Consider the following 21,320-nt stretch of genomic DNA (forward strand, 5'->3'; position numbering starts at 1 on the left):
ACATTTCAGAAGAATAGATGACATCAAGCTGCCCTCATAGAACAGGACGACCTTCTTAGGGGGAGGCCGGTGCCTGCTCATGAATTTGGTGCAAACTGCAGCCAAGCGCTCCTCAGTGAACTCCCTGGTCACAGGCTTGGACACAGGACAGGCGGATTTAGGCCGTGGGGTCACTGGGACCTTGGGGGTCATGTACTGGATGACCTGAAAAATCTTGAGGCTTTTCCTCATAAGAGGAGCCGTGAAAGGCTTTTTAGTCTTCGGAGACGATGTGGGGCACGCAGAGAACACTAGACTAAACTATTGTGAAGACACAAGTCTTATGCATATTTGTGTCGCCATTATACGACTTCTACAGAAATTCTGAGAGAAATGCGTCACGCTTAGCCGCGGAAACTTGCGCTATTGATTACAGACATTATTTCCTCTGCTGTTTAAAAGCTCTTAAGTACGTGATGAAGAGGCGTCTTTATAAGTTTCTAACTGTTTCTACACTCTTTATCTCAGTCCATGCTGTTAATGAAAGGGACAGTCTTTTACACCCTGTCCTGTCTCTGCTGATGCTGCGTGTGCAGTGCGTCCTCGTATTCCCACAAATGCACACAGACGCGCTTCTATCCACACACACGCAGCCTAGAAACACTCTGGGGTCATGGGTCATGTACATACAAAAGCAAATATAATAATAAGTTGCTACGATAAAAAAAAGTTGGTTTAGAAAAAAATGAAATTATTATTATTATTATTATTATTATTATTATTATTATTATTATTTATTTATTTTTATTTATTTTTATTTATTTTTATTTATTTTTATTTATTATTTATTTTTTTTATTTTTTTTTTAAATAGATCCATGGTGGGCTACCAGAGATTTTTATTCTATTTTATTTCCTTTCAGCAGTGTCCAGCAGATGGCGCGCTGATGCACCATTCACGGAGCTCTCGTGAGGGGGGAGGAGTTATCCATTTTTCCCGCCAAACCGCTGCATTGTGGGAAGTGTATGCGGAAGTGCTTGCAGCGTTGTAGTTTTACGGAGGGGTGAGGGGATCTGGTGTTTTGATTGCTCGCTTCCCCGTTTTTACCTTATTTTCGGGGAGTTTTAAACATTGAGGTCGGCGGAGGATCGGGGGCACGGATGCGGGGAGAGGAGTCGTCGGATTCGGAGAGCGGCAGGATGGAGGAGAGCTCGGCGCGGCACAGTTTGGAAGCCCTCTGTCAGGAGTTAAACCTGGACGAACAGACGGCGACCGAGGCCATGGAAAACTTCACTGCCATCTGCAACACGTACACTCTGGAGGTACGCAAATTTTCTGGAGTTTTAATCATTTTACGCAAGGTTCTGTTCACTATTAGTCCCAAAATAACCCAAGCGTAACATTAAAGGGTTAAAGTGGAAGGCATCCCCCATTGTCCCATCAGCTGCTGCTCTGCTTGTAATCAACAGGATCTCGTCTTTCACATGCAAAACATTGAAGTTCCCCGAGAGCATTTCAAGAATAGGTTCTGTTTGTTGTGAAAACGGGTCTATAATCGTTTTTTTTTAGTTTAAAGGCCCGTATTATGCTGATCAAAAACATACATCCTGCATATTTAGGCTGTGTTCTTTTTTCAAACAGAAAACACTATTGCACCTTGTGATGTCATGTGGTAATATAGGACATGCACCACTGTGTTTTTAAACTCCATACACCTTCACTAGAATTATTTGGATGTTTTTAGGCCCTGGAATTGCCAATCTTCTCAACTGAACTAAAGGCAAAAGGTAGATGTTAACTTGAAAGATACCGTTTGATGACATCACAAGGTGGAACAGAGTGTTTTGAGCTTTGTGATATAAACAGACTAATAATAAAAGATTACTCAAACATTTGTGAATGAAATAAAACACAACTCTGGGTATGTTTTTGATGAGGTAACAATATTATAACATGACTTAAAGAATCCATTTTGTGTATTATAGTGCTGTCAGTAACTATTTGTGAAAGATTAATCTGTGCATAGATGTTTATTTTCTGGACTAACATTTTTGGCTGCAAGGATGTCCAGATGGTATTTTCCTTTGTGCTTGAGTACATTTTGGTAAGTGATGTAAATAAAAGTAGAAAGCAAACATGAAAAATGCATTTTCATGAATATTGTAATGTACGTACAAGATTTGTGATTTATGTTTTAATAGAATTCTGATCAAATTGACAAAACTAAATGAACCAACAAACTAATACAAGAGTCACATTTCAGAACATGTTTGTACAGAACTGAACTACAGTTTTTATGCAGAATAAAACAGGATATGTTATTGTTTGTGGGGGAAGTTATGGTACTTAAAAAAATTGAAATCAGCCTTTGCAATTTGCTCATTCAGATTTTGATTTGGTTGCGATGAATCTTGTGTCTCTTTCTGGTCATACTGTATATACATAAGTGTATTGATACAGGGGATTATGTTTACATTAGGATCCAGTTTTTTTTTTATTATTCAAAGATTTATGATTTTTATATTGTCTCAGAACAAGTGAGGGCATGTCAGACCAGTTTAGTTGATGAGTCAAACAGCTGTTATCTGCATCCACATGATTACATCACATCCTGATAAGAACAGCCCCATGTTTGTCATCTCCTCAACTTCTAGATTTATTCTGGAGATTTCTACAAATTTTAGCTAGTTCTTTTAATGATGTTTAGTTTGTTGTCACTTTGTCTCAAAACAGTCCTATTCTTTTCATGACATTAATATATTATGCAAAATTGACTCTCGTGAGCTTTAAGTTATAATGATGTTACCATACCTGAAGTTGTGTTTTGTTTCAGTCACACATGTTTGAGTAATTCTTTACTATTAGTCTGTCTGAATCTCTAAAACTTCAAATGCTGAGTTCCACCTTTTGGTGTCATGAAGTGGTACCTTTCAAGTTAACAGCTACCTTTTACGGTTTGTTCACTAGAGATTGGCAATTCCATGTCTGAAATTATCCAAATGACTCTAGTGAAGGTGTATAGAGTTTAAAAACATGGTGGAAAGTTTCCTGTATTACCACATGACATCACAAGGCAGAGTGTTTTCTGTTTGTGAGAAGAACTAAATATGTGGGGTTTGTGTGTTAAACATATGTGAATGAAACAAAACATAACTCCAGGTATGTTTCATGAGGAAATAACAATCACCACCTGGATTTAACTTCGCAAATAAGTACGACCTTCCTCCAGTTGGTCAGGTCTAGGTTCAGCAACAATCAAAGAATGAGGTCAGCTGACTACCTGAATATACTGAATGACCAGGTCATTCCATCTATAGATTTTTTTCTTCCCTCATGGCAGGGCATATTTCAAGATGACAATGCCAGGATTCATCGGGCTCAAATTGTGAAAGAGTGGTTCAGGGAGCATGAGACATCATTTTCACACGCAGTGGTCAGACTCTACCATCATCAATGCAAGATTTTGGTGAAAAGTAATGCAACACTGGATGGAAATAAATCTTGTGACATTGCAGAAGCTTTTTGAAACAATGCCACAGCAAATGCCATGCTCAAAGCTAAAGGCGGTCCTGTGGAATATTACGGTACGTTCACACCGGTGCGTCAGGTGCGTCGCGTTCACATGTAAAGTCAATGGTGGACGTGCGTGTTAAACGCAGCGTGGCCAAGACGCAGCGTGACCTTTTTTTTTTTTTTTTTTGGCTAGGCAGTGTAACATTAGAATTGCGGCTGTTCCAAACCGTAACCTGCTCTAATGTTACTGGATCCTGTATCTCAGAGTAGAGATGGAAAATATTGATACTGATACAAAACTACATTTCAAAATATTGCGAAAAGAGCTGATGTAAATGTTTTCATCTTCCATATAATGGTATACAATGATATTTATGCACTGCGCTTATGAGTCATTTTTAGGGATACACACATACCTCACTCCTCTAACGTGATGTCTAATATTATGAGTCGCTGCTCTGTTCCAGGGGGAGGTGGTGCACTGGTTGGCTTGTGCTCTGTATGCTGCCTGTAGGAAAAACTCTATTCCCACTGTGGGCAAAGGTCTGATGGAGGGGAACTGTGTGTCTCTGACCAGGATCCTGCGCTCGTCCAAACTCAGGTGGGTCTATACACCAGACAAAGAAAACAACACTATGGCAGCTATGATGTACGTGGATCAGAATGGACCTGAGCTGAATATGACTTCAGCTGGTTGTAACAATAATATCATTTGTCATGATGAAAAGGGTAGACAATAATCGTTCGTGCAACACTTTATATAAACATGATAATTCCGAAAAGAGATTATGCTCATTATATCTCCAGAATGTGCAGAAAAAAGCTATTTCTTCATAATGTTCTTTGCTAAATCGTAGTTGACATAATATACGTAATATTAAAATTATAATTATACATATCCATAACAATTTTAAACTGTAAGCAACATAAATAATTATAATGATATAATTGTGAATCGCAATTATTCTGATAATCGTGATGCCAAATTTCAATATCGCCTCATGCCTAGTGTGTGGTCTGTTTGACAAATGAAGTGATCAAAAGTGCATATGATTAAATCCTTTGTACCCATTGGCCTGGCAGATTGTCTGAGGGAGTAGAGTCAGTTTCCATTTAGAATATGTGAATTCAAAATGATTAATCTATGTGAGATTTTGGTTATGTGGATTTTGCAATTGGAAACAGCAATGTTTCTCTTTTAATACACACGTAGTAAAATAAGATCAGCCTTTATTGTTCCCAAATTGATACATTTGTCTTGGACATCAGGGTCACAACAAAAATGCGCAACATCCAAACACATTTTCATAGAATTTACAATACTAAATATATTCCACTGACTGAAAGCTACACACTCCACAGTAAAGGACATTACACATATTCACATCCGCATTGCACACTAAGTATTACACAATCCGTTCATGGCCTTCTCCCACGTGGCCTAAAAGTCTAAAACAAGCTGAGTAATACATTGTTATTTAAAAATGATGCTTTGCTTGTGTGTTATGATAATTGTATATATAATTGTTGTTTAATGATAAATCAATAAATAATGATTATAATAATGATAATGTATGCATTGGATTTATATAGCATTGGGGTTAGGGGACCACTGCTCTTTTGTTTGATTATGTGAGGCATTAAGTGAATAAAAGTTTGATTTAATAAAAATATCGATCCATCCATTTTCTTCTGCCTTATCCGGGGCCGGGTCCCGAAGGCAGTAGTTTCAGCAGGAAGGCCCAGACTTCTCTCTCCATATACACTTCCTCCAGCTCTTCCGGGAGGATCCTGAGGCGTTGCCAGGCCAATAAAAATATTCAGTAAAGATAGCCTGTGCCACCATGGTGTTATATAAAACCCTGACATAGACGTCCCCTCTTATCTTCACTGTCAAACTATCACATTCATATAGCTTTTATCCCACTTGATATTCTCTTCCTCTTTTTCCCTCTCTCTCTTCAGCCTGATCCAGTTCTTCTCAAAGATGAAGAAGTGGGCAGACATGTCGAACCTGTCGCAAGACTTCAGGCTGAGGATGGACCGTCTAGAGAGGAATTTTGAGGTCTCCACGGTGATCTTCAGGAAGTTTGAGCCCATTTTCATGGACATGTTTCAGAACCCCCAGGGCGCCGAGCCTCCACGGCAACCACGCAGCCGCAAACACAGGTGAGATACTGAAAACAGTGCTCAAATGTACTATGGGATTATGTTTTGGTTAGTAAAATGGTTTTGTAACTATATGTTTGTTGAGAAGATGATCAACCATGTAAAAGGGACATCCTCATTATCTGCATAAATTCAAGTATTGTACTACTGTGACCAAGAAAATATTTCTTAAAATGGGGCTGCACAATTTTCCAGATCCAGCTTGTTTTGCTGATACCTAATGTGATACCAGTGCAGACACTGAAAACAGCATTTAATTCCTAATATAAAATAACACATTATCTATCAAATAACTGCAGAACAGCTTTGTATAAATACAAGTTTTCTGGGCCTACTACAACCACAAGTCATACATCAATTTATATACCTAATCAAGATATCAGCTGAGCTGATATTTGAAAGCTGATAGCCCATCCAGCAAATTTTTCAGTATCTGCACCAATATCCGATGCCAGTATCAGATCGGTGCATCTAACAATTATGGGGAAAAAATAAATAACTGCAATGTTTTTTACAGTTCAATAAGATTTGCAATGCACGTCTAAAAAGTAGGAATCTGTTAAGAGTGCACACTGTAAACAACTCAGGAGCATTTGAGAGAAGACTGAAATATGAACCGATAAACTCATAGAATCCCATGCATTTCAGGCCAATTCTGTAGAGGTCCACGAGTACCATGAGATGTTTCTATAAATAAAGAGGATATGTTGTTCTTTACAGATGACATTCTAGTATCTAAATAACTGTACGCTTTTCAGTTTGTCCATTGCATCAACTCACATTGATTTCAGTCTTATTGCGATATATTGTGCAGTTCTGATACAAAATATCCCAGTGTTTTATTAATGATGCACTAATGCCTACATGTGTGTTCCTCCACAGACGGCTGCCCTGTCACATTAGCGATGTGTTCAAGTTCTGTTGGACATTGTTTGTCTACACCAAAGGTACAAACATTAATTTTAACATTTGCAGTTCTAGTTCTGTTGGTCTTTCCTTTTAAGTTATCTGTTTGAAGTTATGATAAAGTTGTTCAGTTGTGATGGTAATAGATTTTGTTGTGTGATATATTGTTTGTTACACAAAAAAATCACTATAAACGATAATATTGAAACAACTTTATGCCACTGACATAATAACCCAAAAGCAAGAAGATTCACAGTAAACATTTTGATAAAAAAAAAATGAATAAGTAAATATTGACTTCAGTAAATAAACTTGGTTATTATCACTAGATGTTAATTATTCAACCTTCTACAGCTCAAATGTTTATATATTGTAAACAATATTGAACAAAAAGTGGTTCTAATAGTAATCGTTACAGGCTTAAGTTAAGTTGTTGTTCATTAAATCTTGTTACATACTTGCAGGTAATTTCCGTATGATTGGTGACGACCTGGTGAATTCCTATCACCTTCTGCTCTGCTGTTTGGACCTCGTCTTTGGCAACGCTCTGCTCTGTTCAAACAGGAAGGATCTCATCAACCCCACATTCAAGGGTACGCCCCCAAATCCTTCAGCTTGTATTAATTTCATTCTGGAGCTGCAAGATGTATCGCCAATCAAAATCGCAATTAGCAAATCACAAAGACTGCAATTATTTAAATACCTTGTATTGGTTTGAAGAAAACCTGATAACCCTGGAGTGTAGCCCTCTACAAGCATCAGAAATGTGGTTCTTGTATTAAATTCAGCAATTCATATTTCTGTTTTTTCCCAAATATTATGTTTCTAGACATGTTTAAATGTGCACTTTTAATTAAATTCAAGTTTATTTATATAGCACAATTAAAACAACTTCAGCAACTTTCAACAGAATCCAGCTATTAAAATTGCAAATCTAATCTCTGATACAGTGTTTCAGAAGAATCGTTCAGCTTTGTTTCATTCTTCATTAACTGTCTGCAAAAGTCTGCATATATCTGTAGACTGTAAAATCTAAAGTACAAAATTGCAATATGTCTTGTAATATGTCTCAGAAGTGGCTCATATTCAGCCAGAATTTTGATTGATTGATTTAAACAAAAATGTATATAAAAACTCGACAAAGACCAATCCAAAGTCAACCTGTTCATGTCTAATCCAGAACTAAACCAGTGCTACACTAGAGGCCCCAAGTATAACTGAATTCTTTGATACATTGTCCTCTGTCCCTCTTTTATATGTGTCTGTTGGTCGAGCAGGTCTACCTCCTCAGTACAAACTGGACGGGCCTGTGCCGGATGACCCTCCTCCCTGTGCTCTGGACAGACTGTGTGAGCTCCATGATGGGCTGGTGGTGGAGGCCAAAGGCATCAAACAGCACTACTTTAAACCATACATCCAGAAGCTCTTCGATAAAGGGGTATGTGCAAACACTAACTCTAACATGGGAATATACTGGGAGTGATGGGGTTACTAATATATGATGGACATAGTAAGCAAATGAAATACTGGGTAAAACAAATCTTAAAAATCTTAATCTTTACAATTATGATGGCAACCAAAACAAGGCTGAACAAAACACACTTTGAAATGGTCATTTTTCCACACACATTTTCACCTGAAAATTCAATCAATCAATCAAACTTTATTTGTATAGCACTTTACAACAGCAAAAACTGAACGAAAGTGCTTTTCATAAGTGCATTAAAATGTAAAAACAACAACAAAATTCTATATACAAAACAACAAACAATAAAAACAGTCATTAGCCAAAGGCAATCGTGAACAAATGAGTCTTTAGCTTTGGCTTTAAACAGAGACAAAGTAGAGACTGAGCGTAATTCCAGGGGCAAAGAGTTCCAAAGTTTGGGACCAGCCACAGAAAATGAACGATCACCCCACTGTTTCCTTTTGGTTCTGGGGATCTCCAGCAGGTGTTGACTGGCCGACCGCAGAGCTCTGTTGGGCGTATGAGCCGTTAACAGCTCGCAAAGATGTAAAGGTGCAAGACCATGCAGAGCTTTAAAAACAAACATTAAGAGTTTAAAATCGTACTGAAACGTACTGGGAGCCAGTGGAGGGAGTACAGAACCAGGGTGATGTGAGTATGTTTGCGAGTATTTGTCAGAAGTCGGGCTGCAGCGTTTTGAGCCAATTGCAAGCATTGGAGAGTGTATTGATTTACTCCACTATAAAGAGCATTACAATAGTCAATCCTGGAACTAATAAAAGCATGCATGGCCTTTTCCATGTCAGCTTGACAAAGAAATTATTTGACTTTTGCCAGGAGACCAAGCTGAAAAAAGCTGGCTTTAACTACACCATCAATATGTTTATCAAACTGTAAATACTCATCAAATTTAACCCCCAGGTTTCTGACAACATGTTGGAGAGAAAAACCAAGATCAGGAACTACATTGAAAAATTTTGAACCAAACAATATACATTCTGTTTTGCTTTCGTTTAAATGCAAAAATTTCAAGTAAGAGATTCAAGATTCAGTAAGAATCAAGTAAAATGTGTTTGAATCTTATTTCACATTAAAAAACACAATACATTTTCAAGTGATAGCTTCATAGATAAAGAGTTTTTAAATACAAACTGAGGTGGATAGGGATACATTTATTTTAGTTGTCTTTTGGAATAACTTTAGTATAATAGAAGTTTACTTTTTAGTTGTTTAGTAATATTATTTTGATGTAACCTTTTGACCTCTTCCTACCTCCCATTGATTGGGAAGTAAAGGTGGTTGAGAATACTTGGTTTCTATTTTAACACTGGCCACAAGTTTATACTGTCACTCCATTTGGCTGATGCTCGTTTGCGTTCACACTGATATGTTAAGGCATTTTTTCCAGCAGGGTTAACCGTGTAGTGTAAACCAAAGCATTATTGCCATTTTTGTTATAACAAAAGTAGTGGTAGTAAATATACTTATTTTATGATTGTGTATTTCAGATCCTAAGGGGAAACGAGGACTATCTGACTGATATGTTGGACCCTCACAACTTCATTGATAACAAGTAAGAAGCATATTATCTACTTGATCTACTAATACGCTAATTATAATAGTGCAATGTTTATGTTGCAGTGTAAGCTTTAATTGTCCTCGCTGTCTTTCAGTAAAGCCATAAACCGGGAGTATGAGGAGTACGTCCTGACCGTGGGAGACTTTGATGAGCGAGTGTTTCTTGTAGCAGATGCTGATGAGGAAATCGGGACGCCCAGAAAAGCAGTTCATGAACATGTCCACATGGTGGCGCACAGCCAACTTCAACAACATGTTGAGAAGGTACAGAAACAGTCCCACATAAAATATACAAAAATTAAAATGTGTCTGAGCAATTTTTTTTGTATTTGATCAATATTTTTTATTTTATTCATAAACATTATTATATATATTTTTTTTTTATTTATGCTGTATTATATTGTATTTATATTGTACATTTGTATTTTATTTTACAAAATTCATTCTGAAGGATGCTATTCAAAACAGCATGTTTTTAAAACTGTGTAGTAGACCTGTAAGATTAAATGCAAACCATGACAACTAAATATCTCTTCTTATTCTCCATAAAACCTGCTAACCCTGTAGTTTAGCTCTGTAAAAACATTTTTTCAAGTTTTGTCTGTGGCAGCTAATGTGTGAATTTTAAGAAATGTTATCTGTTTTTCAAGTTCAGAGAACATTGGTTTATATAACCCACACAAGTATTATTCTGTGGCAAAAGTAACATTGCATAAAAAATGGCCATATGTTTAATCTTTCTCCTCTCGACTACAGTCTGGCTCTCTAGCGCCCTCTACACCTCTGACAGGACGAGTTTACCTAAAGGAGAAGGACCTCCTGGTTACGCCGGTGTCGTCTGCCACTCAGAGCGTCAGCCGGCTGCAGAGTATGGTGGCCCGATTGAGGACAGCGCCCAGCGAAAACCTCCTGCAGATATTCAAGTTAGTTAAGACATTTTTGTGTTTTAAGAAAAAACGAGAATGAACAAAAAGCTAAAGAATAAGGTTACAGTTCCTCTAACGTTTTTATTTTGATATTTCTGATTACGTTAAGCTTTTTTGTTCTCTAAATTTCTATAAATCTACAATACTAACTTTTAATACTTTTAAGCCAGTAAAAATCAGGTACTAACTTACCTGATTTCTGGTCTTAAAAACATGAGGTTTGCAGTGGTCCAAAGTTATTCCTTATTCACTTGATGCATTCTAAGTAGGGATGCACAGATATAGAAATTTCGTTTTAAACAGCACAAACACAAAGTTTAATAGCTTTTATAATTTATCAAGCACTGCTTAGAGATCAGCCAATAAGATATAATAAATTATTCTTTATTGTTAATTTCTTGTTTTATTCAGATTAAGAGTAAAGTCTCTCTTTACCTCTTCAGTCTGTGTAAATGGTCACATTTTTATATTGCGCTTTTCCACATTCAAGGCACTCAAAGCGCTTTACATCAAGGAACCACTCAACCATTCACACACACATTCATACACCAGTGTACACAGACACTGCGTCCTCCTTGGTCCCTTGCTCTCTGCTCTCAGGCACCACACTCTCTTCTTCATTTAATTACTTAAACTAACTTGGAAGTGGTAAATATGTCTAAACTCATTTAGGAGGGAAACTAGTCAAATAATGACTGGAGAAAAAAAAGCACAGAGTTTATTGCAGGTCACCAACAACAACTACCATGCTAACGGTCCACTTCCGGATTATCTGATACTAAAATGCTTCAGAATTAGATGCAGACAGTACACAGCAGACTTATATTGCCAACAAGAGCTACTTATACAATATATCTGTATTTGCTGAATTACCTTACATCATTTTGATTTAAATTATTGCATTCAAATAGTCACATAATTTCCCGATGTGCTAATTTATCTTGTTTTGGTTTTAAAGATCCTGCACCCGAGATCCCACTGATGCCATTTTGGGTCGAATCAAAACTTTGGGACAAACTTTTAAAGAGCATTACACCAATGATTCAGAGGACTCTCCTGGATCACATATAGGTAAAGTTCAGATACAGTGTGTATTATTGCCAAAGCTGTTTGCATCATCTGTGTATGTACTCATCTGTTAAATTGTTGTTAGACTTTGCAGAGAATCGACTGAAGTTGGCTGAAATCCTGTACTACAAGATCCTGGAAAACGTCATGGTTCAAGAGACCAAGCGCCTGCAGGGGAAAGACATGAGTGTAAGTATGGGACCACTCATTGTTTATCCACTGTAAAAGCAGAATATCTCTATGAACTTAAATTCAAGATGCATTATCCAATTTTCAAACCATGGAAAGAGAAGTATCTATTTAAATCTCTGTATCAATGACGTTTTGGCACATAGTTTTAAAGCTGTGCACGCACCCCAAGATGTATGAATATTAACTTTTTTCAGATACCAAAATGAAACTGGGGTAAATGGCCAAAGCACAGTCAATCCTTGCAATGCTTCTGACTTTACTGGGTTTGCTATCTCTAAAATACATAATTATTAAATGCACAGTGGTCTGATTTTGTCTGTTTTTACAATATACTCTTTGGGGGAAAACTACTCATTAACAAGAAAAAATGTCAGAATAGTTTTGACCAGAGGCGGGATAAGATCTCATGCCACAAGATCTCACAAGACAAAAAAAAAGGGCAGATGTGCATCCCCCCCCCTTACAGTCTGCTGAAACCCTCATACGCTCCTCAATAGACTCCAGTACATTCAAAACTATTTTGCCCACCTCCTCACCCACACTTCTTCCCATGAACACATCACCCCTGTCCGGAGATTTCTGGCTCCCCATCCCCTAACACATCCAGTTCAAGCTCCTCACCGTTGTGTACAAGTCCTTCCATAACCTGACCCCCACCTACCTCTCTGAGCTCCTCTACCACCACACACCCACCTGTATTCTCTAATCAGCTGCTCCCACCCTCTGGAACACCCTGCCCAAACACATCAGAGACTCATCCACACTCACCATCTTCAAAAAAGCCATGAAAACTCACCTGTTCAACTACCTTCAAATAATGCCATCTGTTGCTTTCATTTGTGTTTTGTCTTGAATTGTGTGACCGTCTTTGAGTATCATGAAAGGCGCTATACAAGTGTTTTGTATTATAATGATAATTATCATTATTAAGGTTGTGCATACATGAGTAAAATGATCTTTTAATTGTCCAGCACTTTACACTTTTTTATCCAGCCCAGTCCAAAAAAAACTTTCATCTTGTTGGTGTGTAACAACAACAAAAATATTAAATTAAATAAAGAAATTATTAACTGAACTGCTCAATTTATTACAAATCCCAACCCTAGTTTTGAATCTGTTCTAAGATGTTCTGTGGTTTGCAGGTGCTGCTGGAGCAGGACATGTTCCACTGCTCTCTGATGGCCTGCTGTCTAGAGGTGGTGCTCTTCTCCTACAGTTCACAGAGGACCTTCCCCTGGATCATCAACGTCTTCAAACTGCCACCATTCTACTTCTTCAAGGTCAGTCAGACTCACACCAGTCTGGAAACACCAGGAAATGGGAAACTAGGAATAAATATTTTGGCTTGGTGTACTTGGTCAAATGGAGACCTTTTTAATTAAAATGGAGTGTTCAGTTTTGGTGCAGTAGTCCTAACACTCGCCTGTCTTCAGGTCATTGAGGTGTTCATCCGGGCAGAGGAGGGTCTGTCCCGGGACATGGTGAAGCATCTGAACTCCATCGAGGAGCAGGTCCTCGAGAGCCGAGCTTGGACCTCAGACTCTGCCCTGTGGACCGCTCTGCAGGCCGTGGGCCACAAGGTGCCCACTGTCGAAGAGGTGTGTGACAACAAGACATACAGTAACACATTCAGATCTTGAAGAGGTGAAGATGCATGCTTTTCAGGGTCTTTTGATGACAAGAAACCACTTGTAATGCCAGATGGATACTTTTAATGCCATACTCTGGAACATTATAGTCAATGCAATAACATCGCAAGGGAGACTAGCAGGTGGTGATCCTACATACATCACCTTTTGGTTACTGAGTTTATGCCAGTCATTTTAATTGCTGATTAGGTAATAAAAGTAGCAAGAATAATTATTTATCCACAACAATTACATTTAGTTGTTTCAGCACCTCATATTTTATTATGATATTGCATCATTTTATAACTACTTCTCTCTAAATCTGCCATCCTGATACTAAACTCTGGGGTTACGTGCCAACTGTCTGCAGGGAACTGTATGTTCTCTCCTAAAAATATTCTATGAATTCCTGATTGATTTTAGTCTCATTTCCTGTCTCCTGTGTGACCTGCAGGTGAATTTCTCCTCCAGCCTGGACACTGGCTCCAACTCCACAGGAGGGACCAGTGCCTCAAACCCAGCCCAACCCCAGTCTCACCTGCCCATGGTCACCCTGTCCCCCATCGTCCACCCACGCATCAGAGAGTTCAGAACCACCATCGGCAGCGCCGTCAAAAGTAAGGAGATGGCCATTTTAGTATATAATTTAAAGGGAGCCAGTTCATTACCAACTCCCTTTCTGTTTCATTGGTTTTAAAAATGTGTATGTGTGTTTTTTCCCCAATTGACAATTATTAAACTGAGCAACTGCCGTCACCCTTTACAAGTTAAAGCGGCTATGCCAGATTTTTTAAATGTAAGAAAATAAAAAAATGTTTTTCCCCGGTACAGATATATTGTGAAAGCAGCTTTTTAAATGAACTTTTTTAAGACATAAGCACAGTGCCTTTTAAAGTCAGCCAGTTTTTTAGCATCCTATATTTGTCACTTGAAGGGTACGTCCACATGGCAGATCAGAATGGGGACTAAACTGGGATTGTACCTGGAATTAAATCTGGACTAGACCAGGACCAAATAAATTTTACATCTGGTTTTAACTGGGCTTAAGGAAGGATCAAAGAAGAACAAATGTGAACACACCCATAGATGTTTGGTATTGAAAAGTTTCTTATTTTAGCTTTTCCTCAATTAAAAGTGCTTATGACAGCTTAGACTACCAATTTTACTAAAACACAGTGAATGTTATTTAATATTTTGCAAAGAAATTTACATTTAAAAAAAAATCATTACAGCAACCACGTTGTACACCAACGTACACAGAAATTCCAGGGCGTCCTTAGGCAAGACACTTCCCCCACATTTTCTAGTATGAAAGTGTGGAAATGAATAAATAATGACTAGAGTGTAGCGCTTTGAGAGGCTTTGAAAAAGTGCATTACAAGTGCATTATTTTGTTTATTATTATTTAACAGATAAAATTATAAGAAAACACCTTTATTTTGTTGAAATAATGTTTCTGAATTCTCCATAGTGTGATGTTAGCAATATGTTTTAGAACTCTCTATTTCCAATATTGGTATAAAACTATAAGTCTAAGTTAAATCTAAGTAAGTCACATGTGCTTTTCGTGCAGTAGCTTATATGATTTTTTTTTTTTACATAATATTTGAGTAATTTGAAATGTGGAAATGTGAAGTGTGACGTTTTTAAATAAAGAATAGGAGAATGTATGGTTTGATTGTAAATGGATCGATACTTGGATGTATTTTAATAGTTTGTACCCTGCCCGGGGACAACAGATGGAAACTAGCTTTAGCTAAATCTGGTGTAAAGCATCTCTTTTATGATATTAATCTATTTGCATATGGTCCCTGTTAAATTAAACAAATAAGCTAAACTAAACCCATTGTTTCCCCAGCTATCCCTGCCTCCCCTCTGACGGTCCACGACAGATATAGCTCCCCTGCAGCAGGAAGTGCCAAGCGCCGTCTTTTTGGTGATGACCCTCCATCATCGGGGGCAACAACCAATGGGAGCGTAATGCCATCCCCTGCAAAGAGACTTACCTTTGGGTCCACCAGTACGCTGAAGATCACCCCTCAGCCCCCCACACCTGGCACCATGGTACTGCAAGGTAATAAATATTGTCTTTTTACATTTCATGATATAAGCAGCTCTTAGAAAATTTGTGCAGTCTGCATCTAATTGTGAAGAGTTTTACTCTCCCAAACCAGAAAGTGCACTGTTAGCATGCTTGTTGTAGTTGTTGTATTTCTGTGACTGCAAAACACTGCTCTGGTCTCTGAACGTTGTGAAAAGCACTTAGAAACTCATCACTGTGAATAATCAGCATGCTAGGAATGCATTAGAAAAGCTTTGGCCATCAGAACTTGGGGAGATTCACAGGTGTCCAGACTCTTCTTCAAAAAACAAATGTCACCTACTAGCCTTACCTCAACTTACACGATAAAATAAAAATGCAATCAGTCAAAAATAAAAACAGTTGCGGCCTGTTTATACCGACAGAACTTTACACATCACCTTGGCAACCATTGATTTTGTCCCTCTGTAATGGACTATCTGACTATTGTAATCCATATAAAACTGTATTAGACTTAAAATTCAGTCTTGTTTTTTTTTTCCTTTTCCCTCTTGTCCAGGAGTGAATACAGACCGGACTATCACGCTGATCCCAGTGCAACAGGTCAACCCCTCAAACGCTGTCACCGCTCACTTCCTGCTCACCACGTCCCCAAGTCGAGTCAACATGCCTCCCGCGACCTCTGAACCCCAGGCAGGGAAGCCACGGCGCACAGGCTCACTGGCTCTGTTCTTTAGGAAGGTAAGGAAATCACAGAAGGATTCACACTGAATTAAAAAAAGTAAAATAAATGATTAGTGAGGCTTAGACATCATTTATCTCCTATTTATAACTCCATACTCAGACCTAAATCAAAACAAGGAAAACAATAGTGATAACCAGCATGTTAATAGGTGTGTGAGCCCCCATTAGGGCCCTGAATGATTATGTAAAATATGAATGAGCAGCTAAACATCTACAATTCTGTCAACTAGATAAAAGTTTTAGAGTGGTTTGTTTCTTTTGCTATTAATATCCACGTGAAACAAAAACTGTCACAAAGTTCAGTGTCTTTGTCAGGTCTCTCAGCTCTACTAAGGTGAAATTACTTTTTCACAATAGCTTCAAAATATGGGGTGAATTATTCAAATACAAAGATGTAAATGTTGTAAATTGAAAGTCTACAAATGTTGAAACTTATTAATGTTATGGATTAGCTCAGTTCTTATAGACGGTCAGATTTTTGACCAAATGGATCACTAGAGCAAGTAAATTCTACCAGGACTGCTTAACTTTTGGGTGTTCATGACAAGATACATGTCATGTCTAACTGTCAATGATCAGCTTAGCTCTTTTAACAAAGACGTCTACAGCCAATCCTCTCTCAGTAAAAGCATGTGGTTTAGAGCAGAATTCATACTTGGTTTGAAAGCTGTTGATGGTCATGACTGATATGGGTATTATCATGGCCGACGCAAATACGACTTGTCTGATATCTAGAGAAAGCAGTGGCTGATAAACCATTTAAATTTTCTACAAACTGACTCAGACATTTTTAACAACATATTCTTTAGGCAACAGGTCGGTCAATTAACAAATTATCAGCCTCTGGTGGAGGTTTAAGGCCAATAGAGATATAGACATACAAGCGAACCAGTATTTTTTGCATATCAGCTAAATGAAAACCATTTTTGTTTTATTTTTGAAAATAATTGTTTTTAAAAGTCATTTATTGTTTGCCTTATTACAATCCTAAGAGATACTTTTTTGAGTATAGTGAAAACCAAATATTAGAACTAACAAAAATTCCTCTTTCTAAGCTTTAAAATGAAAACGATGTTACCGTTCTGTTCATATCTGTAGAATCTTAAATACTTTCTGGTTAAAGAGTATTCTACATGTGCAGGTGTACCACTTGGCGAGCGTGCGTCTGCGTGACCTGTGCCTGAAGCTGGACGTGAGCTCAGAGCTGAGGGGGAAAGTCTGGACCTGTTTTGAACATGCTCTGGTCCACTGCACCGAGCTCATGAAGGACCGGCATCTGGATCAGCTGCTCCTCTGCAGCATCTACATCATCTCCAAGGTAACAGGCCAAACTTGTTCAGTTAAAAAATCTACACATTTTTCTTGTTTTTTACAAAAGAAACTCATAGTAGCATGGATGAGTGGTGTTTCTACATCTTAACTTAACTCTGCATCAATTCTGAATTCGTAAATCGATTTGAAATGGTTTAATCACTGCAGAATTATGTGAGCCTAGATAATGATTGAGTAGACCTATCTTTTATTGAATAATGAATTACATTTTTATTGTGATCTAACAACAATTCTATTTTTCATGGATGTACAGTTTACATAAAGGATTGTTACAACAGGGAACTGAATGTGTAAAATAAATGCTCTTTGTCTTTGAATGAAAAATTAAGAATTTAATTTAGATTTCATATTTTATCAAAAATCGCTTTAGAATTGAGAGTAGTTTTTGAATCGAATCAGAACCACGAAAATTCGGTTGAATTGCCAGGGACCTTAAAGCACCTTAAAGATTTGAGACCTAGGCTAGGGGTGTGAATCTTTAACTTCACCACAGCTAATTTTCAAAACTAAATGCACAGCTGCAAATATAGTTTGGACTTTCTACCACTGTGCATATTGTTACTGTACAAATGATTAGACACACAGATTTATTGGCGTAGCATGAGTATCAGCTGACCTTCATGTAATTGTATGATATCAGTACTGGCCAAATGCACCGATACAAGCCGCTGATGTGGCACTCTGGAAAAACAAACAGAAACTGACCCAATAGAGGCTGCTGTTATATTCCTGCAGAGCTTTTAACTTTTACCTAGTTTTTCTTCAAAGTGAGACGTCCCAGAAATGGCACTTAATTGTGTTAGAAATTATGCGTCCTTAAATACATTGACTTCAATTAATTTCATTTTTTACTAAAATGTTTTAAACAAAATATCCAGTGTGATTTGATACTTTTGACCATTTGTAAGTGTGATATTAATTCAGTTGCGATTAACCACATTTCTAATAAAACTCTGGGTCCCAATCATGGCTGGATATTTGAATTTGGTTGGTTGAGGTTCACCTGTTTTTGTATATTCTGTTTTCGCATCCTAACTCCAATTTTTCTTTTTTCTGCATTTTGTATTTGTATGTAGGTGACCAAAGAGGCAAATACCTTCCAGGACATTATGAAGTGTTACCGAAGCCAACCACAGGCCAACAGTCATGTAAGCAGTAGAAAAAAAAATAAATAAAAAATAATAATAATAATAAAAAAAAATAATAAAAAAAAATAAAAAAATAAAAATATATATATATATATATATATATATAAAATTTCTGTTATATGTTGTGTATATATATGTAATACAACATATATGTGTGTGTGTGGGTAGGTGTACCGGAGCGTGCTGATTCGTCACACTACCAGAGATCAGGTGCCAGATGAAAACATGGAGGTGGACCCAGCCTCTGGAGGAGAATGTAAGACCTCACACTACATACCATAGTATCACAATGCAATTTATACATTTTTCTATTATACAAGTTTTTGTCATACATTGGAGCAATAATTTAAATTACAATTATTATTTTGTTCCCCTTAGTACAAAAGGGACATACTTTTTAAATGATGGTAAAGACATTTTAGGTTTACCCCCATTTACCCTCATCAATTGTCACAGTTTAAATACTTTTACTATGAGTACAAAAAAAGTTTTACGTTTTATGTGTCCATATCCAGCTGCAGAGAAGAGCAGTCAGAGCTCGGAGACTGACCAATCAGGAGAGGAGGAGCGTGGTGACCTCATCCAGTTTTACAACTCTGTGTTTGTGCTGAAGATGAAGAGCTTTGCTCTCAGATATGCCAGTCATGACAATAGGGTAACTATAGGTTTTAACCTTTAAGTATATTTTTAGGAAAAATATCTCAAACTATGTCTAAGCTAAGACTAAATCATCTGTATAGTAATATTATTGCCCTATAGAATGTAATCTTGTCTGCATAATTTTGGTAAATGGGACAGTATATTCCATGAGTAAACTGGGAACATTAACTCTGACAAATCTAGTTCCAGTTTTGAAGTAACATTTCTTTACCATTTCAGTCGGATGCCCCGCCCTTGTCCCCGTTCCCTTCAGTGCGAGCTCAGCCTCTCTCTCCTCGGAGGATTTCTCAAAGACATTCTCTGTATGTGTCTCCTCATAAGAACTCCCCCAGCTGTCTGTCCCCCAACTCCTACACCTATCGTATCAACAACAGCCCCTCCAAGGTAACCACGCCCACTGAACACACATGTTACTGTCATTCATCATGGTCTTGGTTTGTTATTTGATCATTTTTCAGTTGTCAGCTGTTTAAATCGCAGTAGTAATGGTTATTACAATCAAATGTTTTTTTTCTGTTCACCAGGAACTGTCGGACATAAACCGTATGATCCGTCAGGGCTGTGTGAGCCGTAAGAGAGCCTTCAACATCGATGGCGACGTGACGATGTCATCATCGTGCGACTCTCCCAGCAAGAGGGCATGTCCTGAGAACGGCAGCAGTCCTGATGTTCTGCTCAAGAGACTACAGGACGTGGTGTCAGAGAGGCAGAGTCACTGATCCCCCTGTACTTATGTGTGATAAGTATGAGGTGTGGATATAACTAACATAATCAAGTGTTATTTATTGTGTTTCTATTATGGGCTAAGGGACATGTGACTATGTGAATCAATGGTAATAATGCCACGTTGCCCTTTTTTCTTATACTTTTTTTTTTTTTTTTTTTAACTAATCTACCAAAGCTAAAAAGCAAAAACTACATAATACAAAGATGTGAATTTGTAAGTCAAAAATAAAGTCATGTCAAGTTATGTAGCAAAGACTAGGCTACCATCTTCCAACACAAAATATATTCAGTTTTGTCAAATGATGCAATGTATCAAAAACTTGATGTAAAATTCAAAGCTCACCAAACAGTATTAGGCAATGTAGAGTTGTATTCACTGCTTTTGACAATTTGAGATTGAACTAAAATTACAAACTTTTTTTTTTTTTAACTTTATGTCTACGGTACTTTTATTACATTGGCTATATTCACACCAGCTACTGTTATTACACCAAATCTGAACCACTAAATGTAAGCACAGTATTAACAGCAATAACATTTTACTGTTGCTTTTACCTTTTTATACCAGAATAGACTTATAGTTTGAGACTGGAGTATTTTGTTCCTTCTAAAACCTGTAAATATCTTTAAGAAATTAATAAATCAAGTTTTAATAATCTCCTTTAGTTCTTAGTGCTGCAGGACAATGTGCGTTTTAATATTTGTACTTTCTTGTTTTGAGCTCTTGAAATATAATTGTATCTGAAAATGCTGATCAATGGCATATTTGTGTGTAACTGTGTAGCATCTACACAACCTTTTACTACTGTTTTACTAATCCGAGTCCACTGTTGGAAATGTGACTCTTGAGTTTCAACTAGGTGTAAATTAAAGTGTTTATTTTTTCACTATAAACAGCAATAATGATGAAACTCTGTACATTCATGTTCAACAAAGCACAGCTGTATTTTCTGTAAGACAAGTTTTGCAATAAATTTCCTTTATAAATGTGATCTTTGCCATTTTTTTTTTAATTACATCGTAGTTTTATAGGAAATATCCAGAAAGTCATGATCATTTCTGTTAGTGACAAAACCCTAAACATCCTTGTATCCCCCCCCCCCCCATATGTATTAAATAGCTGGACTACTGAACTACTACTACTGAACTACTAAAAGCACGGTAGGCCACCAAGCTAATGTGTCATGGAATCAGCTCCCTGCCCTTGTTAAAGAGGCAACCAGAGTATCTACATTTAATACC

General features: G+C 37.4%; 1 protein-coding gene across 1 annotated transcript; it reads left to right on the plus strand.

Moving 5' to 3' along the window:
- The first annotated feature begins 1,039 nt into the window (after window positions 1-1,039).
- On the plus strand, window positions 1,040-21,068 carry rbl1 (retinoblastoma-like 1 (p107)). Its single transcript, XM_033966903.2, has 22 exons — window positions 1,040-1,301; window positions 3,960-4,093; window positions 5,458-5,661; window positions 6,544-6,608; window positions 7,032-7,160; window positions 7,845-8,005; window positions 9,544-9,608; window positions 9,709-9,877; window positions 10,370-10,536; window positions 11,498-11,610; window positions 11,693-11,796; window positions 12,942-13,079; window positions 13,233-13,397; window positions 13,882-14,044; window positions 15,286-15,501; window positions 16,028-16,209; window positions 17,354-17,530; window positions 18,621-18,692; window positions 18,861-18,948; window positions 19,208-19,347; window positions 19,572-19,736; window positions 19,877-21,068. Exons 1-22 carry the CDS (start codon window positions 1,140-1,142, stop codon window positions 20,069-20,071), a joined length of 3,174 nt encoding a protein of 1,057 aa, XP_033822794.1. The 5' UTR covers window positions 1,040-1,139; the 3' UTR covers window positions 20,072-21,068.
- The last annotated feature ends 252 nt before the right edge of the window (window positions 21,069-21,320 follow it).

The sequence above is a fragment of the Periophthalmus magnuspinnatus genome, chromosome 5 (assembly GCF_009829125.3).
Source record: "Periophthalmus magnuspinnatus isolate fPerMag1 chromosome 5, fPerMag1.2.pri, whole genome shotgun sequence".
NCBI classification, from domain to species: domain Eukaryota; kingdom Metazoa; phylum Chordata; class Actinopteri; order Gobiiformes; family Gobiidae; genus Periophthalmus; species Periophthalmus magnuspinnatus.